At 45.1% G+C, this 26,096-nt stretch overlaps 1 protein-coding gene and 1 gene segment (V, D, J or C); one reads left to right on the top strand and one right to left on the bottom strand.

Annotated features, from left to right (window-relative positions):
* Nucleotides 1-688: 688 nt before the first annotated feature.
* On the bottom strand, nt 689-1,220 carry LOC121697044. The segment is given in 2 exon segments: nt 689-1,032; nt 1,119-1,220. Coding segments are annotated over 2 exon segments (378 nt in total).
* Nucleotides 1,221-4,271: 3,051 nt separating this feature from the next.
* On the top strand, nt 4,272-25,678 carry LOC121697025 (zinc finger protein 135-like). Of its 2 annotated transcripts, XR_006026376.1 has the most exons (11): nt 4,272-4,406; nt 5,059-5,264; nt 12,799-12,900; nt 13,662-13,751; nt 14,222-14,332; nt 15,030-15,153; nt 17,040-17,479; nt 17,774-18,087; nt 22,534-22,580; nt 23,033-25,237; nt 25,293-25,678. XR_006026376.1 is itself a non-coding variant. In XM_042078286.1 (10 exons), exons 1-10 carry the CDS (start codon nt 4,403-4,405, stop codon nt 24,259-24,261), a joined length of 2,667 nt encoding a protein of 888 aa, XP_041934220.1. In that variant the 5' UTR covers nt 4,272-4,402; the 3' UTR covers nt 24,262-25,678. The 2 variants fall into 2 exon arrangements, 1 of the variants encoding a protein (XP_041934220.1); XM_042078286.1 differs by having other exon boundaries at nt 23,033-25,678.
* Nucleotides 25,679-26,096: the final 418 nt, after the last annotated feature.

The raw sequence follows: 26,096 nt of genomic DNA, 5'->3' as shown, positions 1-26,096 counted from the left end.
GCATCTGAGTGTGTAATGGGCATCTGAGTGTGTATTGGGCATCTGAGTGTGAATTGGGCATCTGAGTGTGTAATGGGCATCTGAGTGTGTATTGGGCATCTGAGTGTGTTATGGGCATCTGAGTGTGTAATGGGCAGCTGAATATGTGTTGGACATCTGAGTGTGTAATGGGCATCTGAGTGTGTAATGGGCAGCTGAATATGTGTTGGACATCTGAGTGTGTAATGGGCATCTGAGTGTGTATTGGGCATCTGAGTGTGTATTGGGCATCTGAGTGTGTAATGGGCATCTGAGTGTGTAATGGGCAGCTGAATATGTGTTGGACATCTGAGTGTGTAATGGGCATCTGAGTGTGTGCTTCTACAGTTACATGGTTCAGTTCATCTCCTGTTATAACAGTGAAGAGACTGCACTACACTGCAGAGATCCCCTTCATCTGCATCTGGTGATGGCCACATAGTGGGACCATGCAGTGGACATATGAGTCCTCATGTGAACCACAGAGGTGGACAGCACACACAGGCTAAACTCTCCTCTGCTTTCTCTCCTGATTGTGATGATGTTCAGTGTGTTCAGTTGAGCAATCAGACCCCCCCCCCCCCCCCCCCATCACTTGTGTTCTCTGCTCTCCACCTGCAGTGAGCTCCAGCAGCAGCAGTGCAGTCATGTGGAGCCTGACTGAGGGAGCTTTTTGTACGGAGCTTTAGCACTGTGTGAACACACCACCACTATGGTAACTCTGACAGTAGTAAACTCCTGCATCCTCAGCCTGGACATTACTGATGGTCAGAGTGAAGTCACTGTGAGTTCCACTGCCACTGAATCTGGATGGAGTCCCAGACTGAAGTGTTTTGGCAAAATAGATCAGGAGTTTAGGAGCTGCTCCAGGTTTCTGTTGGTACCAGGCTAACTCTGGTTGTGTCCCTGCATTAAACACATTACTGCTGGTTCTACAGTTCAGAATGACTGATCCTCCCTGTTGAACAGCTTTCACTGCAGGAGTCTGAGTCACAGTGACCTGTCCATAGGACTCTGTGGAGAAGACAGAATTCAGAGAAATTAACTTCCCACGTATAATGAAAATTCAGAGACACATCCACACATATCAAGGATCTTACTCTGTAAGCAGAGGACAAGTGTCCAGAGGAAGATGAAGATGAAAGTCATTGTTGAGTTGTCCACTATGAGAATCAGCTCTTAGCCATAAAGACGTGAACTCAGAGGGCTATAAATAAAACTACAACTGTGACACTCATGCAAACTGAACTGACACGTCTATGTAAATGACTTTTCCTGAGTGAAACTGAGTGCTGAGTGCTCACTGCTGAGGAGACTGAACACAGTGAAGGAAGAAAACACAAATGTGATGCCCTTGTTCAGCTCTCAGATGATTTGCATGTTCTATTCTGGATTTGAGACGCACGACTACAGTGATGAATGTGACTGTCTGGACAGTCCTGCTGATGGACACTTACACAAGTGTATGTGCAGGAATGACCCCTGCTGATGGACACTGACACAAGTGTATGTGCAGGAATGACCCCTGCTGATGGACACTGACACAAGTGTATGTGCAGGAATGACCCCTGCTGATGGACACTGACACAAGTGTATGTGCAGGAATGACCCCTGCTGTATGACACTGACACAAGTGAATCAACCCCCACAAAGCTCCCAGGTCACATGGCTCAAGAGTCTTGAAAGGACGTGGAAACCAATTTAGCAGACTTCATGGTTCTCTACCTCCATCTAGTGGATACTAGTAGGAACTGCTTGAGAAACGCAGCCTACCTTATGAGTAATTTCAATTCAAAGATTCAAAAGATTCAAAAAGCTTTATTGTCTAATGTGTTGCCATGTTAGATAATGTTCTTTTGATTGAAGGCAGAGTGGGTGTGATGTGTCAGTAGTGTTTCGATAGAGTACACACGAGACCTGTTCTAGGTTTCAGCCATGTTGGTTTATTACTGATAAGCCCCGCCCCATAGCTCCAACATTACATTTATGCTTCAGGATGGTGAATCACTGATCATATCATGACAAGTAGCATGAGTTTTGCATATGTATTGCAATGAGAATGAAGGATTTGTTGTATAATGACTTCTTACCCAGAGGCAGTCTGAACCTTCTTCCTGATGGTAAAAGCTCAAAGCTTTGGTGGAGGGGGTGTGAGGCATCCTGGATGATGAAGTTGGATTTTCTTTCCACTGCTTTATATAAAGATCAGATGGCTGTTTTTATGGAATGCCTAGGATCTTAACGGCTTGTATATAAAGATTAGATGGCTGTTTTTGTGGAATGCCTAGGATCTTAACGGCTTGTATATAAAAATCAGATGGCTGTTTTTGGATCTTAACGGCTTGCCTGGCTATCTCAGCCAGCTCTTGCATTTGTTTGGTAGGAAGCTGCACTAAGATGTGATGTTTGTTTGGTAGGAAGCTGCACTAAGATGTGATGTTGAAAGCGATAACAGACTCTATCAGTGACTGTCTATATGCCTACTGGTTAGCACTTCGGACTTGTAACTGGAGGGTTGCCAGTTCGAACCCCGACTAGTAGGCACAGCAGAAGTGCCCTTGAGCAAGGCACCTAACCCCTCACTGCTCCCCGAGCACCGATGTTGTTGCAGGCAGCTCACTGCGCCGGGATTAGTGTGTGCTTCACCTCACTGTGTGTTCACTGTGTGCTGAGTGTGTTTCACTAATTCACGGATTGGGATAAATGAAGAGACCAGATTTCCCTCACGGGATGCCAGTGACGTCATCGAAATTGGCAGCGTTCTAAAACTACGCAACGTTTGTGTTGGTTAAAAAAGGCAAGGTATTGATTTTTGTTTTAATTCAAATGTTTCGTGTAATTTATTTTTAATTGTCATAACCAACACATTATCAGCGTTGATTCTTTCCGCTCAGTTCATCTGTAATCCAGAGTGTCAAGAGTTGAGCTAATCCAGAGTGTCAGAGTTGGGCTAACTAGCAGCTGTTTAATCCAGAGTGTCAGAGTTGGGCTAACTAGCAGCTGTTTAATCCAGAGTGTCAGAGTTGGGCTAACTAGCAGCTGTTTAATCCAGAGTGTCAGAGTTGGGCTATTTTGCAGCTGTTGGATGCGCTGCAGAAGAGTGTTGATGTTCACTGTAATGAATGCAGATGAGAAATCCATAAATGAGATCCTGACAAAGGAGTTGGGAGAGTCCAGGTGTCTTGTTACAGTGTCCGGAAGAGTAAGATGACAGATGTGGACACACACACACACACACACACACACACACACTCTCACACTCACACACTCTCTCACACTCACATACACACATACACATTCCAGGTAAGGTAGTACCATGTGATTTGCTGAATCTGGATGGAGTCCCATTATGGACTATCATAACGGCCATTATGGACTATCATAACGGCCATTATGGACTATAAATAACGGCCATTATCATAATTGGGTGTGAGCTCCCTACAGGCCACCCTCTGGACTCTGAGCGCACCTTAAAGGGAACCTTGCAAATATTTCAACTTAATAAACCCAGTGTAGATGAGCCCAGACAAGCCCAATGTAGATGAGCCCAATGCGGACGAGCCCAGATGAGCCATGTGCATTCTAGCATAAGCACATAAAGCCTATCAGAACTCGGTGAGTTGCACAGTTTTGAAAACGTTTTAGGACATGTTTGTGCATGCCTGTTGCTGCCACTCTGAAGCAGTAAAGGCGATTCAAAACGAGTCAGAAAAGTCAAGACAGGACCAATCGTCAAAATTTTGGTATCCACCACTCTATCCAAACCAACCAGAAAAGGGACTCAAAGTGCTAAATACCGGAATTTTCCTTTAAGTCTAGCATGCATCATGCTCTGCTGACCTGTGCAGTGCTGCCTGCATCTGAACAAGCCTACTGAAGGCATAGCATTGATTTTAACCATGATGACTAACAAAAACTAGCACTGGCCTGATATGTAAGATAGGTCAGGCCAGCTGCCGCTCTGGGTCAGGCCACAATGAACCCCCTGGTCTAACTAAGACCATTTAGATGCTACTACTAAAGAAAAGGGGACAAAAAGCTTGATTCAGATGAATAATACGTTTTTTAACGTCAGTTTTAGTGTTCATCCTCATTGCTTCATTTCAATTCAACAACTAGAGCCTGTTTTCTATGAAAAGTTTTCTGAACCAACCAAGAACTTAGGGACACTTATTTTGAAACTGTGAACGCTTCCTCCCTGCCCCTGTTTTATAACCTTTCACCCGGATATAGTTTCTCCGTGTTTAGACGTTGTCAGATCAATTTGTAAACAGAGCAGTCTCGAAGTCTAGTTAAAGACTGAAGTGTAGCCTAAATATATGTGGTTTGATTTTGAATTGGACGTTACGGTGCAACGGAACTTCGGTTCCCAGCAGCGGACAACATGGGTAAGATTGCACCGTTTTATGAAGGCAAGTTAGCTAATTCTAAACCTATTGACGTTTAGGGCTGGTAAATGTAACTTTATCTTAGCCGCTGGTTTGAATCTCTCCAAAAATCACGAACAGCTGCAGCTGTTCACGTTAAAGAGCAGCATTTAACTCGGAACGTGTCAGGGCAGAACAATATCAGAGGCTGGTTTAATACCGATTATAGCAATAGCATTTTAAGGTGAACGCCAATGCAGCAGGAAACACTTTTAATATGATATTGTTATTGTTCGGCAGGCGAGGCGAGTCTATAGTTACCTTTAAGCAGGTGTATGATGTGACTGGTGTAGAAACTATTATTTGCTGCTGATATTTGCATTGAAACCTAGAGGTCTCATTCCAATAAATCCGGCCCACTGCCTAATATGAGTCTCACCAACCTGATTGAGTGATCAAATGTAAGGAAATGTGACACTGAAATATTGATGAGATGAGAGCTATGGTGAAGTTAATGTATCACTCGTACAGGTCAGCCAGTCCCCTATTTCTCTGTTGAATTAACTGCCCCTCTCCGGCCTCGCAGAGTGCCCCCTACCCACCCTGGGCTAGATTCCACGCTACTAATCCCCTATTTCTCTGTTGAATTAACTGCCCCTCTCCGGCCTCGCAGAGTGCCCCCTACCCACCCTGGGCTCCCTGCGGCTCCTGGTTCCTCCGCTGCGTCTGGTAGCCGCCTACATGTGGCAGGTGACGCGGAGAGGGGACGTGATGCAGTATGGGATTCTGGCAGACTTCGTCTCCCTGGTGATGGAGGCGGTCCCGGAGCTGCTCAGTCCGAAGCATGCAGTGGAACTTATTCTGGGTCTGCGAGCCAGGGTAGGAGTTCTGATTTAGAACAGGAGCTAGTGCGGATGAGAACCACCTGGCTACCTGCACTCTGCTTGAGGCTGTGCATGTTGTCTGTGATTACCAGGCCTGCTGTGTGTCCTGTTCCGTGCTCTCTCCTATAAACTTTTCATTTCAGGCCATGTTCTATGTGATGATTTAAGGCTTTGCCATGCTGTGTTCCGTAGGATGTCCCATTCCATGTGTTATGTTCTATGTGATGTTCCTATTCCACGATGTATTCTATGTGATTTTCTGCTTCATAGTGTTCTGTAGGACGTCTTGTTCCATGCTGTGTTCTATATGATGTTCCTGTTCTATACTATGTTCTGTAGGATGTTCTGCCCTATGCTGTGTTCTATATGATGTTCCTGTCCCATGTTGGGTTCTGTAGGACGTTCTGTTCTATGCGGTGTTCCATAGTGTGTTCCTATGTGTGTTCAGTTGCTAGGTTACGGGTACGCTGGCGAGTCACGCCGCTCCGTCTAGCTTCTTGTTTATAATAATATAAATAATAACAACAACATTTATTTATATAGCACTTTTCAAGCACAAAGTGCTCTACAGACAAACAAACAAACAAACAAAACAAAGCAAAAAACAAAACAATAGACAATAGTAATGATAACAACAACAATAATAATAATAATAATAATAATAATAATAATAATAATAATAATAATAAAAATGATCAACTATAGTAAACTAAAGAAATAGTAAACTACCAAACTACAAACACAAACTTAACTAAATATATATAAAAAAGAAAATAGAAAAGGTATACAGTATAGTACCCAAGACAAAATAAACAAACAGAAATGATAATAAATTAGCAGAGACATGAGTGGAATCATTCACTATTTAAGGAAAGCAATTTTATATAAGTGGGTCTTTTAGACTAGATTTGAAAACAGCCACAGATGGTGCAGATTTGATGTTATAAGGGAGGCTGTTCCAAAGCTTGGGTGCTCTAACTGCAAATTATCAGTCACCCCTAGTTGACAGTTTACTTTCTGGAACAACTAAAAGTCCCAGGCTGGAGGATCTGAGGGGCCGAGCTGGACAGTAGGGGGTTAATAAATCTGTTAAATAGTCAGGTGCCAAACCATGTAATGCTTTATAGGTAATAAGGAGGATTTTAAAATCAATCCTAAAACTCACTGGCAACCAGTTAAGATTGGCCAGAACTGGGGTGATGTGTTCCCTAAATTTAGACTTTGTCAAAAGTCTGGCTGCTGAATTCTGAACAGTTTGTAAACGAGAGATGGAATGACGATTTTAACAGGTGAATAAGGCGTTGCAGTAAGTCTAAGTCTAGATGAGACAAATGCATGTATAATTCTCTCTGTGTCCTTTAAAGAAAGCATTGATCTGATTTTGGAAATGTTTCTCAGTTGATAATAACAGGACTGCACAAGGAGTTTTACATGTTGGTCAAATTTTAAATCTGTATCAAATAAAACCCCTAAGTTTCTAGAAGTAGTCTTGTTATTTGAGGCTAAATTTCCAAGTAAAGTCTTAGCTTGATTATAGACTTTGTCAGGGCTAATGAAAAGGACTTCTGTTTTGTCAGAGTTAAGCTGTAGGAAATTCTGAGACATCCAGTCTTTCACATCAGCTATGCAATCCTGCAGTACAGTTAGCTTGTTAAGCATGTTTGGTTTGACTGAGAGGTACAGCTGTGTGTCATCAGCATAGCAGTGAAATGATATGTTATGGCGGCGAATTATGTGGCCTAGAGGTAACATATACAGGGAAAACAATATTGGTCCTAAAATTGAACCTTGGGGAACACCGCAAGTAATAGCTGAGGTAGAGGAAGTAAAATTACCTATTGAAACAAAAAATGTCCTGTTGGATAAATAGGATATGAACCAGTCCAAAGCAGGACCCGTTATGCCAACCCATTCTCTTAGTCTTCTAATTAAAATAGCATGATCAATGGTATCAAAAGCAGCGGTGAGATCCAGCAACACAAACAGAGTGCTCACCAGAATCAGCTGCCATTAGTAGATCATTGGTTACCCTGATAAGAGCAGTTTCAGTGCTATGCATAGGACGAAAACCTGACTGAAATTTCTGCAGGATGCTATTGCCCTTTAACACTTAAGAAAGTTGCATAAAGACCACCTTTTCCAGAATTTTGGAGATAAAGGGCAATTTAGAGATTGGACGAAAGTTTTTTAGAATGGAAGGATCAAGGCCAGGTTTTTTTAGGAGGGGCTGGACACTGGCTGTCTTGAAAAGGTCAGGGACACACCCTGAGGAAAGAGAATATTTTAAGATTGATAGCAGACTAGGGCCTATAGCACTAAACACTTTTTTGAGAAGAGTGGCTGGTAAAATGTCTAAAGGACTAGATGAAGGATTCATTGCTGCAACAATGTCAGTGAGAGTCTGTATAGAGATAGGTCTAAAATAGCTCAGGTTATTAGGGCAAGAAGGGGGGCATGGAACATTAGCAAGAGACATCGGAGATGGGATATTTGACCTAATATTAGCAATCCTATCAATAAAAAATTATAACTTTTCACACTCATCAGCAGAGGATGCCAATACAGTGGCGGGAGTAGGATTCAGGAGGCGATCAATAGTATTGAACAGGAATCTAGAATTGTTTCGATTGTTAGCAATAAGGTTTGAAAAATACTGTGATCTGGCATCTTTGACTGCTTTGTTAAAGGAGGAAGTTAGTTATTTCAAATGTTGGTAATGAACCAGAAGCTTAGTGGCTTTCCATTTGCGTTCAGTTCTCCTACACAGTCTTTTGAGGCTACGTATTTCATGTAGTGGTGGTAGTTTCTAGTATGGTGGTACATAACTCATTAAATGTGTTAAGCATGTCATCTGTATCTTGTAAACCACCAGCATCAGGCATGGTATCACTAAGTTCATGGTATCACTAAGTCTCAGTTAAAAAGAAAAAATCAAGGTTAGAAGACAGAATAAAATCATTCATAGTGAATGTCTTACTAGATAAAGATCTCACGTTGAACAGTGCCATTTTAAGATCCTGTGAATTGTTCTGAGTTGATGTACCAAGGTGTGAGGCGTCACGTGATCTGGTGGATGTAGCAATGTTCAAATCACGTGCTCTCACTGAAGCAGAACTTTTAACAGGATAAGCGGCCACAGTCTGGATGTTGATCAGCTGTTGATCAGGTGTCACTTTACTGCCGGGCGTAGAGGCGATAGCGGGAGCGGACTGCTCTAGAAATCCGCGTTGTTTTGGCAAGAGATCCTGTGGAGATGATGTTCTCAGAGGGATGCTTTCCTCTGTCGCTCAGGTGATGAGAGAGTGACGTGCGCCTCTGTGCAGGTAGCTTTTCCGCCGGAGGATCCCCGCTGCCCGGCAAAGGTGGAGCACCAATTGCTGATGGGGTCGGTGGAGGTGAACTGTCGAAGTTCAAGGGGTGTGTACTGAAAGCCCCCCATAGCCGAAACACAAACTCTGACACGGGTTGACGCATCAGCCAGACTGAGCCAGTGAGTCTGAGTTAGGCTACGTTATCGGTGCACTTGCAGTCACCTAACGTCCGTCCAGCTAGCACGAAGCCTCAATCTCCCCACTGGTCAGTCAATCGACTATATCCAGCAGCTGGACAGTCAACCGACTAGGAACCCAGCAAAGGATGTAAAGGGAGAGAGACACTAGCAAGCGAGCGCAGCTTCCACCACACAAGCAGGCAGAAAATCCAAAAGCAGTATTGTTTGAATTGTGTTTGAATGTTTGTCTTTTTATGTATAAATGTGTCCTGTCGAAGTGTGCACTCTTGAAGATGAACATAATGAGCATCTGCAGGCGCTTTTTTCAACGCGGTTTGTCGCTAGCCTAACACCTGTTTCGAGTCCGAGACCCCGACCACAACATCCACGTCCACTAGTGAGGATTCTGCTTGTCGCTAATATGCCTGATGACTGCACTACGAGAGATACCTTCTCGGTGTCTGGTGAGAGATTACATCTGTGGGAGCTGACTGTGAGCTTTTGAGTGTTAGTTGAGCTGAACTGTCATCCGACGTCTGGATGTCGATGTAGTGATGCTAGCTAGCTAACTAACTAGCTATCCAATATCGTCAACCATCAAGACGTCAACGCACAAGCTGTGTCAGGATTACACCTTGAGAAGCTGCTGGTATGAACTTTTACATCGTCTGCCAATGGAACTCAAACTCACCGTCTGCCACTACGCCTGTTTGAGTCGTGATTCACTCGGATCTTTCACCCGTATCTTTAAATTAACCCATGAGTCGCGAGTCTCTAGTATCATTAACTCGGATCAGTTGAGTCCTACTACAATTCAATCTAAAACGATAAACAGCGCCACACACAAACCTCTTGCAACATTTAGCTAGCCTACTAGCCATCATAGCTGCCAAAAATTTAACAATTTCGTAAGTAGGATAACCACAACTCCACAAATCCACAAATCAACTCAAGCGACTGAGTGAGCAGGCAGTCTGAGATAACTGGTTAACTTCCCGCAGAGCCGGGTTAGTCGGATCAGCCGGCCGGTTAGGCTACATTGAGTATGAGTCGGCTACAGCTACGTTGTCATGAGTGGCTGTAGACGAGCGAGTAGCTCCTCCTCAAAGTGAAAAGCAATTCCACAACAAAAGCCATTCTTCACCTCTTAAATAACATTCAATGTTCTGCATGTAGCCTAGGCATACTTTAGATTTGGTGTATAGATGTAGCATATTAAAATGCAATTAGGTCGCGCAGACAGTCCGAAACATTGCACGCTCTTAATGGAGCTGCTTTGTATACCCGGGTTAGTCGGATCGCTGGGCCGGGCGGTTACGTTATGAGTGCGAGTCAGCCGAATCAGCCGGCTACGTTGTCATGAGTGGATCTTTAGAGGAGCGAGTAACTCCTCGTCAAGGTTAAAAGAAAATCCACAACAAAAGCCATTCTTTCACTTCTGAAATAACATACAATGTTCTACACGTAGGCATAGCCTACTTTAAAATGCAATTAGGTCGCGAAGACAGTCCGAAACATTGCAAGCTCTGTATGGAGCTGCTCAGGCTAGCCGGGTCAGTTGGATCAGCAGGGCGGGCCGGTTACGTTGTTATGAGTGCGAGTCAGCCGAATCAGCCGGCTACGTTGTCATGAGTGGATCTTTAGAGGAGCGAGTAAGTCCTCGTCAAGGTTAAAAGAAAATCCACAACAAAAGCCATTCTTTCACTTCTGAAATAACATACAATGTTCTACACGTAGGCATAGCCTAGGCCTACTTTTAAATGCAATTAGGTCGCGAAGACAGTCCGAAACATTGCAAGCTCTGTATGGAGCTGCTCAGGCTAGCCGGGTCAGTTGGATCAGCAGGGCGGGCCGGTTACGTTGTTATGAGTGCTAGTTAGCCGAATCAGCCGGCTACGTTGTCATGAGTGGATCTGTAGACGAGCGAGTAACTCCTCGTCAAGGTGAAAAGCAAATCCACAACAAAAGCCATTCTTTCACTTCTGAAATAGCATACAATGTTCTACACGTAGGCATAGCCTACTTTAAAATGCAATTAGGTCGCGAAGACAGTCCGAAACATTGCAAGCTCTGTATGGAGCTGCTCAGGCTAGCCGGGTCAGTTGGATCAGCAGGGCGGGCCGGTTACGTTGTTATGAGTGCGAGTCAGCCGAATCAGCCGGCTACGTTGTCATGAGTGGATCTTTAGAGGAGCGAGTAACTCCTCGTCAAGGTTAAAAGAAAATCCACAACAAAAGCCATGCGTTCACTTCTGAAATAACAGATATTCTGCACGCATAGCCTACTTTAAAATGCAATTAGGTCGCGAAGACAGTTGCAATGTCCGAAACATTGCAAGCTCTGTATGGAGTTGCTTGAGTAGGCTAGCCTACCTGGGTCATTTGGATCAGCCGCGGGCGGACCGGTTACATTATGTTGTTATGAGTGCGAGTCAGTCGAATCAGCCGGCTACATTGTCATGAGTGGATCTGTAGACGAGCAAGTAGCCTAGTTTCTACTCGTGTCAAGGTGATAATAATAATAGGCCTAATGAGAATAGTAGTAGTAGTAGTAGTAGTAATAATAATAATAATAATAATAATAATAACAATAATAATAATTTAGTCACTGCAGGGCATTTCTACGTTCCTGTTTCTATGTCTACATTGAAAGTCAATTGCTTAGGCTAGGTTAAGACAATAAATAAGCAGGCTCAAACTGCTTTCTTTCCCGTGAGTGGGTGGAGATTTTGATGCTATTATATTAGGCTATTTTATATTATATTATATTATATCATATTATATTATATATGATATTATATTAGGCTACCTAACATGATATATATATATATATATATGTATAGCTATGATTAATAGGCTAATAATATTAGTTGCCTAGTAGGCCTATTAGCTGCCTATAATACTTATTAGAATAGATTCCTAGTAGCCTACTATTAGTATATAGTAGTGGTAATAAACATTGTAGCAGAGTAGCATTAGACCTAGGCAAATTTTCTATTGTTAACAAAACAACAACAAATAATTAATTATTATAATATAGGCTACCCTCCCTGTCAATAAGATCAAAGTTTCTGAACATGAGCACCAAAAAGATGAACAATGTGTGGATGCACTTTGACCAGGAGACCAAAACTCTTAGGCTAAATGCAAGTACTGCAAAAACCTGGTTTCAAATCATGGAGGATCCACATCCAACATGAGAAGGCACTTAACGAAATGAAGCACCCCACTGCACTGCTTGAACGTAGGACTGAATTTCTTTGCGATTTAGCAATACTGACTCAAGTGACTCAAGTGACTCGTTCAACCCGGATCAGTTTAGTGAGTGACTCAGAATAACCCGGATCCTTAAAAGGAATCGAGTTTGACAGGCCTATCTGCCACCGCCTGCCAACTTTCACACCTCTGCCATCTAGCTGCAGGCCTACGTTTCGCCACTGGACTGTCCAGGAGCAACGTACAGGAACATCATGCAAGCGACTTTTTAATCACCATGCTGGAGAGAAGAGAGAGCCGGCCACCGCCCCCTAATCTGCTGGCTGATCTGCTCACCGGGCTGAAAGGGGACTTGTGGACTAAACTGCTGGTGAAGCATCACCACCTGCCTGCGGACTTATTGAGTGTTTTTCTGTTTGTCTTTATCTTTGTCTGCATGAGCGCTGAGTCCGTTTGTTTTATGTTTTATGTCTGGTCTTGTTCTGTAAGCCTTGTCTGGTCTTGTTCTTTGTAAAGACAGGCTTTACTGTCACTGTCTATTTGTCCGTCTGTTTATTTGTGTAGCCTTGTCTTGGTGTGATGTCACAGGTACGCTGGCGATTACGCCGCTCTGTCCGGCACCTGTCTTGTGTATTTTGTTATTTTGTAAATTGTTTGTTTGTCTTGATGTCACGGGTACGCTGGCGACTACGCCGCTTCATCCAGCATTGTTTGTCTTTATGTGTCAATGTCTTGTGTGTGGAGCGCTTTGGATTGTACTAAGTACATGTTAAATGCGCTTTATAAATAAAAATGACTTGACTTGACTATGTTCCCTGTTGTAGGTGGTTCTAGAACTGTGCCGTGGGGATCGTGCTGTAGCGTCTGACGAGCTGAAGCTCCACCTGGACAGCATCCAGCTGCTGCTGCCCGTCCTCAGAGCAGAGGTGACCAGCAGGGGGCGCAGTTCCTCAGCACACATGCTAATGACCAGCAGGGGGCGCAGTTACCCAGCACACATGCTGTGCTAGTCTGCTGCTAAAGAGGCCGTACTTTGGCATGTAAAGTGAAATCGGAGCATCTTTTATAATCAGGATAATCAAATATGACATGCGCTTCAGGTCTCTTGGGCTGATGCTTCTATTTCTATGGCACTTCTCTCCAGGGGCGTTTTCAGGCAATTTTGCCAGGGCTTCACCCCTGTATAAGTACAAGCCCTGTAGCTGTTTTAAAAACACCCCTGTATGTTTTAACTGTAGCCCTGAATGTCATTTTGGAATGTCAATAGACTGGCAAAGCCTATTGTTTCATGACCATGACATGGTGTGTGTGTGTGTGTGTGTATGTATAAGTATATATACGTTTTTAATCCCATGAGAGAAATTTGGTGTGTGTGTGTGGGGGTGATGAAATGGGGGGTGGAGGGGGTAATGGAGTGTGAGGGGGGGGGGGGGGGGGGCTGTATGTGGGGTGGGGGTATGTTGTGTGTTTGGGTGGGGGTTTAGGCATAGTGTAGGCCCTATTCTCTGACTGAATTTGTGCAGTTTTCTGGGAGTGACCCCCACAGACCCCTGCAAAGTTTGAGCCCTGAATGTTTTCAACTCTATTCTATTTTCACTGTGTTGATGATAACAACAGAAATGTAAGGCTTGTTTATTTTTCAGAGGGGAAGAGGGTTGACTGACTGTAAGGGCTCTCTGTTGTTCAGGATGGCAGCCTTGGTGATTCAGAGACTGGCTTTACGAAGTTAGTTCAAACACTCCTCGAGGATCTTGAAGAGAGAAAGAGCTTCTTCCAGGTGAGTCCTTGCGCAAACACGCCATGGAATTCTGAAAGCAACACTATGTAACAGTTTGCCATGCCCTGCTTTGTAAGCACCTACATTTGGTATGATCTTCAAACTAATTTCAGTGGAGGATGATCATGTGACGTGGTGACACACACGCCTGTGGTTGCTGTGGCGACACACACGCCTGTGGTTGCTGTAGTGACTAACACACGCCTGTGGTTGCTGTGGCGACACACACGCCTGAATTTGTTCTCTGAATTTTACCCATCTGGGTGTAGTATGCACACATTCACACACACACATTTGGAGCAGTGAGCTGGGAGCACACACACACTAGGAATACACACACACACATTTGGAGCAGTGAGCAGCCCTTAATCTGGTGGAAGTGATTACTCAGCTGATATTGGAAGTTGGAAGTGACTGACCTCTGCTGTAAATGTGTGTGTGTGTGTGTGTGTGTGTGTGTGTGCGTGCAGGACGTGTTTCCGGATGTGTGTGGCTCCCGTTATGATGAGGTGCTGCAGGTTCTCATGTGGGACTTCCTCAGGAGACTGGAGAAGCTGCTGCCAGTCCCCGATCTGCTGCAGGTCAGTCAAGCCCAGATACATAGTGATCATTTACATGTCTCCTTAGGATTAGACCAGATACATAGTGATCATTTACATGTCTCTTTAGGATTAGCCCAGATACATAGGGATCATTTACATGTCTCTTTAGGATTAGACCAGATACATAGTGATGTTCATTTACATGTCTCTTTAGGATTAGACCAGATACATAGTGATCATTTACATGTCTCCTTAGGATTAGACCAGATACATAGTGATGTTCATTTACATGTCTCCTTAGGATTAGACCAGATACATAGTGATCATTTACATGTCTCCTTAGGATTAGACCAGATACATAGTGATCATTTACATGTCTCCTTAGGATTAGACCAGATACATAGTGATCATTTACATGTCTCCTTAGGATTAGACCAGATACATAGTGATCATTTACATGTCTCCTTAGCATTACACCAGATCCATAGTGATCATTTACATGTCTCCTTAGGATTAGACCAGATCCATAGTGATCATTTACATGTCTCCTTAGCATTACACCAGATCCATAGTGATCATTTACATGTTTCTTTAGGATTAGCCCAGATACATAGTGATCATTTACATGTCTCCTTAGGATTAGACGGGATACACCCACATTTAAACCAGCACAGCTGATACACAGTTAAAATTCTTGTTGGTTGTGTCGTGGCTGACTGTGTTAAATCTCTTGTAGGTTGTGTCGTGGCTTGACGGCTCTGCTGCGTTGGCTGCTGACTGCACTGAGTGCATCACCCACCCTGAGAATCTGAAGGCCTTAACCCAGTGCACTGAGGTCCTCGCTCGCCTGGATCCTCCTAGTAGGTGCTTTAGTGTCTAGGTGTACTATGTGTCCTAGTTATGTGTCCTAGTTAGGGGGTATACATCACCACGTGTCCTAGTTATGTGTCCTAGTTAGGGGACAGACATTACTATGTGTCCTAGTTAGGGGGTATACATCACCATGTGTCCTAGTTAGGGGGTATACATCACTATGTGTCCTAGTTAGGGGGCAGACATCACCATGTGTCCTAGTTAGGGGGTATACATCACTATGTGTCCTAGTTATGTGTCCTAGTTAGGGGGTATACATCACCATGTGTCCTAGTTAGAGGGTATACATCACTATGTGTCCTAGTTAGGGGGCATACATCACTACGTATGTAGTGTGCAGTTTCACAACACAAGCTGTTATACATTATTTATAAAGGACATCATCATGTACATTTAACCCTATGGGGCCTGCTCTAGTTTCAGGGCATTCTCACTACCATTAGTTAGATGCTTTTATTCTGGTCATTGTAAGTGCCATTCACACTTGCTATATATTGTTTTTTTCAGCAGAGTCTAGGCTACCCAAATCTGCCACAATTCCCCACAATTCCATGTATTAATACTTGCATCGATTTGATTTTTAAATAATAAAAATACAAAAAGGAAAAAATACAAAAATTCTTATATTTTGCCATGTATCTCACCACCACAAGCTGACAGCTCGACATGCCTTTCATGTGTGTGTAGGCCAGACTGTCCTGAATCTGGCAATATACGAACCATGGTGGAGGGGGCTAATCAATATACCTTACAAACATATGTGATGTGCGCCTTACAGAAATAAATGCCATTTTGTATATAGTGATGAAAAATTACCTTTCTGCGCTCCATATCTGTGACACGAACTGATCTGACCTGACTTGACCCGAGTTTGCATGTTGGCCTGTATGTGCACTCATGATGATTCTCTACAACAACTTTTTACTGCCATGAACAAAGTAAAGACTAAAAAGGAATCGGTGTGCACCGGTAGGTTGTTCTATAACGTTGACGTTTTTATGACATTTTTATGACGTTATTTTTTGCTGTCACCATGTCTGTTTTTATAACCCAGAAAGATCGATATACTTGGTATCAATGGATATCTCTGTCTCCTCTTTCATCTGACATGCGTGCCATATCTATGCGATCACGGGTTCGCGAGTAATTCAAACGAGAGTAATGGGTGCACAGGTGAACGCAGAGAAGTATAGACTGTAAATATGATGCCCTCACTGCGCCGGGATTAGTGTGTGCTTCACCTCACTGTGTGTTCACTGTGTGCTGTTTGTGTTTTACTAATTCACCGATTGGGTTAAATGCAGAGACCAAATTTCCCTCACGGGATCAAAAAAGTATATATACTTACTATACTTATCTCGCTGTGACAAACAGTTCCAGAGCAATGTAACAGAGAATAATGGGTGTGTTTTTTGACGATCAATATACATTTTGTGGGGGCGCTGTGGCCATGTACGGGTCCAAGTGCCCACGGGGACTCGGGTTCGAATCTGACCTGCAGTCATTTCCCGATCCCACCCTATATCTCTCTCCTGCGGTCATGTGATCCCACCCCATCTCTCTCTCCTGCGGTCATGTGATCCCACCCCATCTCTCTCTCCTGCGGTCATGTGATCCCACCCTATATCTCTCTCCTACTTGCTTCCTGTCTCACTCTCCACTGTCCTGTCCAAATAAAGGCAAAAAGCCCCAAAAAACTGGAAAAAAAAATTGCTTTGTGTCATGGGGTGAAATGTGAAGTAGATGTATTCATCACATACACAATAGAGTAATTAAAGCAGTCCCTTACTGGAGTGGAGTTTGACGAGGCGTTGTATGTGCGTGTGCGTGTGTGTGTGCGCGTGTGTGTGTGTTTCTCTTCCTCGGTTCCCAGGCGCCCCCACAGTGCTGGGGGGAGTCATCGTCTCCCTGCTCCACACCGGACCACACAGGACTGCCACCAGGGGGCAGATGGACAGCACCACAGGGGGGCAGATGGACAGCACCACAGGGGGGCAGATGGGCAGCACCACAGGGGGGCAGATGGGCAGCACCACAGGGGGGCAGATGGGCAGCACCACAGGGGGGCAGATGGGCAGCACCACAGGGCAGATGGACAGCACCACAGGGCAGATGGACAGCACTTGCCCTACACAGCATTTCCATCCGACCGAGGATCATGCCCAGAGCAACCCTGTGACCTCCGAGGAGGTTGTCCTGGAGACCGTTACCAAGACCACGTGCACAGGAATGGAGCTGGGGACGAGTTTAGCTGACGGAGAAGCAGGGGAGGAGCCGGGAGGAGGAGGACACAGGGCAGATGGAGGAGAGGAGGTGTCCGCAGGAGGAGGAGGAGGACACAGGGCAGATGGAGGAGAGGAGGTGTCCGCAGGAGGAGGAGGAGGTCACAGGGCAGATGGAGGAGAGGAGGTGTCCGCAGGAGGAGGAGGAGGAGGTCACAGGGCAGATGGAGGAGAGGAGGTGTCCGCAGGAGGAGGAGGAGGTCACAGGGCAGATGGAGGAGAGGAGGTGTCCGCAGGAGGAGGAGGAGGTCACAGGGCAGGGGAGAGGCAGCAGGGAGGTGTAGAGGAGGTGGACGTGGAGATGACCGAGAGCAGTGGAGGAGAGGAGGAGGAGGAGAGCAGTGACTGGGTGTCCGAGAGGGACAGGATGAGCCAGGGTCAGTCAGGGGAGGCAGAACTCCAACAGGAAACACACGGGCAGGGTTCCACCGCCACTTCCTGTGTGGATGCAGAGCGGGCGACTGGTGGGACTGCTCCTGACTCCGCTGTCCCGGTCGGCTGGAGGAGGTCACAAAGGAAGCCAAAGAAAACCTGGAAGGTCAAGGTCGTCCACGCACAGGTGCAGAGGACAAAGGTCAAGGCCCAGGAAAGAAAACATGGCTACTGTTTGGTGTCAAAGAACGTCAATTCCAGTGAGAGGTACTGAAAAATATGGCTAGTTTGTTTGAGATGGTGAAAAGGTGAACTGTTAATGCTGGCTTTTTCTACCGAGACCACAAAAGTACACTAATGCATTTACATGACACTCGAAAAAAAACAAATTATTGTGTTAGTCCGACCCAAACCAAAGTTTTGAAATGCATGTTCACATGTTTGTTAAACATGAAATCGGATATGCTGTTATTTGTAATGATTGATTTTAAATGAAATACACGTGGCATTTTGTGGTCAAAGTGACTACATACAGAAGTGCAAATGGTTGGAAAATTAATTAATAATCAATAAAGTATTTCTCTGTAAAAACAAAAAACAAACATGAAATCGGAGGTAAACAAAGCTCTCGGTTGTAGTAACACACCTAGATAATGCGAAAATAGCTTGAGTAAGCTGTGCATGTATACTGTCAGCTCAAATCGTGTAAAACTACCGCCTACTGACCAATCAGTTATCTTGAAAAACATAGTTATCTCACGTGTAAGATTCTGTCATATATCTTACAGGTGGAGCTCCGCCTCTATAAACATTTTGGATCTCGCAGGCGCTTTAATATAAGTGTTGTGCGTGCAAATATGCCACTATGGACGAGCATACCATACAACAAATGATGACAATCGATTTATTTGATGTTAAAGGCTACACACTAAAAATGACCGCAGTGTAGATTACGCTATCGCTCATAAATCCGGAAGTGATCGTTTTTTAATATAGGCGGTCTTGTGCGTCTCCACGTTTCACGATTGGCCAACATCATCCCAACACCGAGAACACGCACAGATCTGAGCTGAAAGCCTAGTTCGACAAATATATATCACATAACTGCTATTGTAGTATCACTTAACTTATACAGTACCCCTGAGTCAAGGCTTTGTGTAGCCTAGATATGTCTAACGTGCTACGTAGGATACCCCAATGGACTATTGCCACTCGTAACAGCAGCAAACACGGGCTCCCTCTCTCCCTTGAAAGTCCTAAATACCTTTCAATACAAACCTCCAGATTTGGCATTGGTCTGCCGTCAGATTTAATTTGAAGTCGTTGTTGAAGAAGTAGTTTACTAAAATCCTTTTGTATGCCTACTTACAATTTCAAATCTCTACTGTCCATAATAACACTTACTAATGTGATCTCAACAAAACTCAAAATTGCACCTAAGGCAGTGTTTCCCATACATTGACTAATCTGTGGCAGGGCACCACAAAATCAAAACCGGCCGTCACACATTAATGTTCTATGTTTAATTTAATTTAATTTAATTTATATTAAAGATAAGATCAAATACTTGCATTGAGCTGCGCTTTTTACGCAACCGGTATAATGGTAAACCGCGATAAAAATGTTGACGATAATAATTACCGTTTTCATTTCAAACATCATGATTATCACTGTTGATTACCGCGGTGTGGAAACCGTGTGTTTAATCCTTCCCAGCTTCATCCGAGCCTGCTTTTGACATACAGTAGGCCTGGTACAATGGAACAAAACTGGTACCCTACTGATTCTGTTGTCTAATTGATGGTTTTAACTACGATCAGAGACTTTCTAATGTGGAGACACAGCACTCAAAAAATACTCCATAGAAATGCATGGGGCTAGTTTGTCACGCCAATATGGCCGTTGTCTACACATGTCCCACCCCTTCCTCGGCAAAACGTCGACATGTGAATACGTTGAGCCAATCATGTGGTGTGATGTGAATACATTCAGCCAATCATATGGTGTGTTGTGAAGACATTGTGCCAATCATGTGTTGTGATCTCGCCGCTGGAGCAAGATTGGTGTCGTGAAGCCTTGCGCACGCGCATTTCTGCCGAAATGGATGCCCGACGAGTGCCCAAGAAGCGTTGTCAAATGGCCGCCGAGTGGAGGGACTTGCCTAAAAGGACTTTGCTACGATTCGGATTAGGCTACACCTGATTTTAAAAGGCGGAACATTTTTTTACCGCAAAATGTGCACTGTATCATGTAGCCACTCTGCTTCTTTTTATGTTCGTGTCCACATTAAATCCATTCCACTTACGTTATCAGGAGAATACAGTAGCCTAAAGTTTTATTTTGAACGCTTACTTTAGTCTCACTCATTGCATCCAAATAACAGAAATAGCAAACTCCAAGTTATGGTAGGGCAAGTTAAGCTATAAGCACATAGCCAATTAAACATGAAGAAAAAGGTGAACGGGACACTTTTTGAAACTATTTCAGCTTGTGTAGGCCTATCAGTGCTTTCTGAACATATGGAACACACTTTTAGAAATACCGTGATGATATCGAAAATCGTGATAATTTGGGTCACTGTAACCGTGAGGTTACATTTTCATACCGTTACATCCCTAATCGTGATCATGCTGCGCAAATTTGTTCAAAACTGCTGCATTGAAGTTAACTCTGTTAAGGTCTTATCACAACATAGTAGGCTACATTGAGGAGACTAAACTAAGTTAAGGTATGCAATCAAGCAGTATCTCAAATCTAATGTTAGAATACTGTTTGGATGTCGAATTTAGCATGCTTAGCCTACTTACAGCTGCTTGTCAATTTCGTTGAAGGGCTCATTCTATTTACTCTGACACTAAATGTTTGCAAAATCCCGATGTAAATGGAAAAGTGTTTTCCAAAATTCAAAAGTGCTTGTCCCAAGGAGAAGTACGAACCTTTATTTTAACTAACTATGTAGAAAACGTTATGAATTACATCCACACATCAGCAGCCCTTTACCTGTGTTACAATTGCAAGGGTTCCCTCACGAATATCTTAAAGTGACAGGCACTCAATTAGACCTATACACTACCAAGACGATCTTAATCCCCCCCACCCCCGTTGTCCAAGTCCAGCTACCGCCACAAATTGAATCCAATTCTGTGGGAAACACTGTAAGGAAACGACTGATCGTCAGGAAGAGATCGATGAGGAGAATGGCTTCTCCTTCTATGGTGATGACGAATCACAGTTGACAGTTGACAGTGATCATGACTGTACCTAATTTGATTGGTTGATCGTCTTTTTTATTTACACGTTGCTTTAGTGCTGCGTGCCACTTGGAGATGACGGGAGTGTAATACTGTGTTTCAGCACATTCACCACATACAATTTATGGGGGCGCTGTTTCACTCATTGCAAAATACTAAATGAAAACAGGAGATGACAGTGCAACAAGAATGAACAAAACCGTAAAACGATCAAATAAAATGTTTTATTTACCATTATAGCGATTGTTGGATGAGATGGGGGAAGCCCTTGCTTCCGGGAGAAAAGGCCATTGCCCATTGCCCAACGTACCCATGTCTTGTGGGTACAGGTGTGGGGTACAGGTGTGTGTGTGTGGTGTACAGGTGTGTGTGTGTGTGTGTGTGGGGTACAGGTGTGTGTGTGGGTACAGGTGTGTGGGGTACAGGTGTGTGTATGGTGTACGTGTGTGTGTGTGTGTGTGGAACATGTGTGTGGGGTACAGGTGTACAGGTGTGTGGGGTACAGGTGTATGGGGTACATGTGTACAGGTGTGTGGGGTACAGGTGTGTGGGGTACAGGTTTGTGGGATACAAGTTTGTGGGATACAGGCAGAGAGGGTTCAAGCGGAGTGAGAGGCGCAAACGTTCGACAATTTCCGCGTTAGATTATTGCGGGGGGGGGGGGGGGGGATCCCCCTTTATGCAGACCAGAGTAAACCCTCACTGCACTAATGTCAATGGAGACTTTACAATGGAATTTTACCAATAAATTGGTCATTATGTCTTTCTGGATTTGTTGAGGGTTTTTTTGAAATTTTTGTCATAATCTGTAAGTGTTTGGGATCATTTCAAGCCTAATAGTATAATTTTTTAGTGTTCGGATTTGTAATAAAATAACTTAATATCAGACCATGCTGCTGCCAGTTACTGTCTGGTTGTTAGCATGCTAGCTAGCCTCTTAGCTAAGGTAACATTTTAGGTAATTTTTTTGAAATGACAACTAGCTGAATAACATTACTGACATTAGTTAAAGTGGATAGTTTATACTCAAGAGAATATGCAACAATATATTAAGTTTAAGCGAAGTCCTTCAACTAGCCTACTAATCACTTGTTAGCACATAGCTGTATTGCCATAGCTATTCCCATCCACTTGTATAGCGTTTTAAACTAGCGTTAGCTAGCTAGCTAGTTTGGTTCACATGACTAATTAAATTATTCATATCATGTCCTAAAGAATGATTCATTGGTATCATACATGATTATAGACAATAATACTCTGAACACAATTAGTTTTATCAGTTCTTATTGCTTATTAAGAGAGAAAGTTTATTTAGTGACGTAAGGTGACAGTTTTGCTCCCATAGTAACGAACGTTGCTCTATCTTGCTAGTAATCAAGGATCTTTGGTACAGGTGTGTGACATGTGTTTGTGTTTTGTATCTTTGCTCTGCCTCACTGTTGGCGAATCTTTGTTATTACAGTTCAGCCGTCGGCCCCATTCGAGTATCTGGTGGGGAAAACAGTTCAGGTACATTTTTATCCTTTTGATTTAAATAATATCTGTGAATGAAGCAATCAAAGCATGACGGTAGATCTAAAATGTTGTTGATGGAATACTTGTATTAAAGGGACTTTTAAGCGATTCTATGTGTGCCACTTTTAGTGAATATATCCTCACAATCCACTAGCTGTCCATTCTTTGACTACACTGTAGTCAAAAACAGGCTTTGTACACAGCCCTAACTCCATAAACAAACAAAGTGGCATAAGCCCGTTCCCCGAACCATAACAAAACACTGTAGAAGTTTGTGTCTACAGTCAGTGGCTTAATCTCTGTGTTGTGTGTACAGTCAGTGGCTTAATCTCTGTGTTGTGTGTACAGTCAGTGGCTTAATATCTGTGTTGTGTGTACAGTCAGTGGTTTAATCTCTGTGTTGTGCGTACAGTCAGTGGCTTAATCTCTGTGTTGTGTGCTTGCAGATGAGGCCGCCCAGACGTGGTCGCGTCCGCAGTGCCCATTCTCCCACCAGCAGGAGGAGCTAGTGAGGCAACACCAGGAGCTGGTTCACACTGACCAGACTCAGACAGCGCCCCCCTCAGGCCCGGCCCTGCCTCACGCGTGCGCCGACTGCGGGAAGAGCTACCGCTTCGCCTCGGAGCTGAAGGCGCACCAGCGCACGCACTCGGGGGAGCGACCGTTCACCTGCCAGCAGTGTGACAAGAGCTTCGCGCACAGCCAGGCGCTGGCACGCCATCGCTACACGCACGGTGCTCCGCGCCTCTACGAGTGCGGCCGCTGCCCCGAGGTCTTCCCTTCGATAGCGGTCCGCAACGAGCATCGACGTACGCAGCACGAGCCCAAGAACTACTGCGCCGAGTGTGACAAGCTCTTCAGTTCGCCATCCGCTCTCCAGCGCCACCTGCTGTTGCACCAGCAGGAGCGTCCCTACAAGTGCCCCGAATGCCCCGCTACCTTCCCCTGTCTGCCCAGCCTCACCCGCCATGGGGTGGCGCACCGCACCGAGCGCTCCTACCCCTGCAGCTGCGGCAAGTCCTTCACCTACAAGGGGGCGCTGTTGAGCCACCAGCGCGTGCACTCCAACGAGCGGCCCTTCCTCTGCGACGACTGCGGCAAGAGCTTCCTGTACAAGGGCGCGCTGGAGCAGCATCGCATGACCCACTCGGACGAGAGGCCCTTCCTGTGCCCACACTGTGGCAAGGCCTTCAAGCGCCAGCGCAGCCTGAACAAGCACGTGAGCGGGCACACCCGCGAGAAAGTCTTCCACTGCTCACAGTGCGACAAGACCTTCTGCTACAAAGCCAGCCTGACACGGCACGAACTGACCCACTCGGGCGAGAGGCCCTTCCTGTGCGACGACTGCGGTAAGGGGTTCTTCTCGCACAGTGAGCTGCAGAAGCACCAGCGGTTTCACACGGGCCACAAGCCGTTCCGATGCGCGGTGTGCGACAAGAGCTTCACGCAGTCCTGCTACCTGACTCTGCACATGCGCTACCACACAGGTGTGCGGCCGTACACCTGCACGTCCTGCTCAAAGAACTTCAGCAGCTCCATGCGGCTCAAGAGGCACATGCGCACACACACCGGGGAGAAGCCGTACCAGTGCCCTGTGTGCCTCGCACGCTTTCAGCAGTCCTACCAGCTGAAAGCCCACCGTCAGACCCACCACGCCCTCAACCCCGACCAATGACGCGCCACGAATGGCGACTGATGCACCTGACCCTCAGCTTCGACCAATGACGCAGCTCAAATGATGACTGATGCACCTGACCCTCAACCCCGACCAATGACGCATCTGGAATGGCAGACACACTACACACTCTGCCTCGGCCAATGACACGGCTGGAATGCCAACGCATCACAACCTCAGCCTCGACCAATGACACGGCTGAAATGGCCAACACACTCGGCCCTCAGACGCGACCAGTGACACAACTGGTATTCATGGGTTTCATCAGGTCCCTTTCCAGAGATCTATTAATCAAGCACCATGCAGTCTGCATTCATAATCCAGGTGCTTGATTAATACACCTGTGGAAAGGGACCTGATTGAACCCATGAATAGAAAATGCATTGACCCAGCAAATGCATATTCACCTGCACACCTGCACACGGCCCTCTCACCTGCACACCTGCGGCCCTGTCGACTACACACCTGTGGCCCTCTCACCTGCACACCTGCGGCCCTCTCACCTGCACACGGCCCTCTCACCTGCACACCTGCGGCCCTGTCGACTACACACCTGCGGCCCTCTCACCTGCACACCTGCGGCCCTGTCGACTACACACCTGCACACGGCACTCTCACCTGCACACCTGCGGCCCTCTCACCTGCACACGGCACTCTCACCTGCACACCTGCGGCCCTGTCGACTACACACCTGTGGCCCTCTCACCTGCACCTGCACACCTGTGGCCCTCACACCTGCACACCTGTGGCCCTCTAACCTGCACACCTGTAGCTCTCTCACCTGCACACCTGTGGCCCTCTCACCTACACACCTCTCACCTGCACACCTGTGGCCCTCTCACCTGCACACCTGTGGCCTTCACCAGAATGAGGTGTGTCTGGTGCTGAATGCTTCCTGATAGAACACTCAATCATGCTCTGATTCCACCATTCCGTCCAGAGACGTGTGTGTCTGCATTGCTCCAGAGACGTGTGTGTCTGCATTGCTCCAGAGACGTGTGTGTCTGATGTGTGTGTCTGCATTGCTCCAGAGATGTGTGTGTCTGCATTGCTCCAGGTCTATTTGGATGACTCTTTTGGACTCAAGGGCACAAGTCTGAAACTTCTTAAAGGATTTGTTAACCACTACAGCTTAATAATAGAAAAGAAGGGGGTTCTATTCATCATAAACTTTTGATTTCAACTCTTTTTGGAGTAGATGTCGGTCTAAAACTCTACGTTCATACTCTTGTTACTAATATTGTTTTAGCTGTTAAAAATGATATGATGTCTTTCAATGTCCGTCATTCATGTTTCTACCTGTACCATGTTTGTTTTATTTTTGAGTTTTTATTTTCATATTTGTGCCTTATAAAGAATGGGTTTCATATTGAATGTAAATGAATTAAGCCCACAAATAAAGTTCAGAAATTGAGAATGTGTGTGATGTAGCTCAACTAGAGGCTAGAAATGAAGAACAGCCAGCCAATCAGGGTTAAGCGACCACACCTAGCCTGGGAATACCAATTTGGGAATACCAATTTGGGATTTGCTCTGCAGGTCAGTCCAATAAAACATGGGCACGCAAATACAATCGCTAATAGAGTAGCAGTCATATAGGTTTATGTTTAGAGGGGTTTTTTTCTTCCGGATTAAAAAAAAAAAAAAAAAAGTTTTTTGGCCTGTGCGAAACTTGGTGGGCATGTAGCCCAACAAGGATGACATGGAGTTATTGAGTTTTGATCCGTCGCCCATCCGCCGCACAAAACGAAACAAAAAAAGCCTGATTCAGACATCAAATTAATATTTTGAATGAGGGGGAGGAATAAGAAACTGAGGGTTTTGTTGTCGCATCA

This window comes from Alosa sapidissima, chromosome 22, assembly GCF_018492685.1.
Source record: "Alosa sapidissima isolate fAloSap1 chromosome 22, fAloSap1.pri, whole genome shotgun sequence".
Classification (NCBI taxonomy): Eukaryota; Metazoa; Chordata; class Actinopteri; order Clupeiformes; family Clupeidae; genus Alosa; species Alosa sapidissima.
The sequence above is the reverse complement of the archived record's forward strand: the minus strand, read 5'-3'. Positions and strand labels throughout refer to the sequence as shown.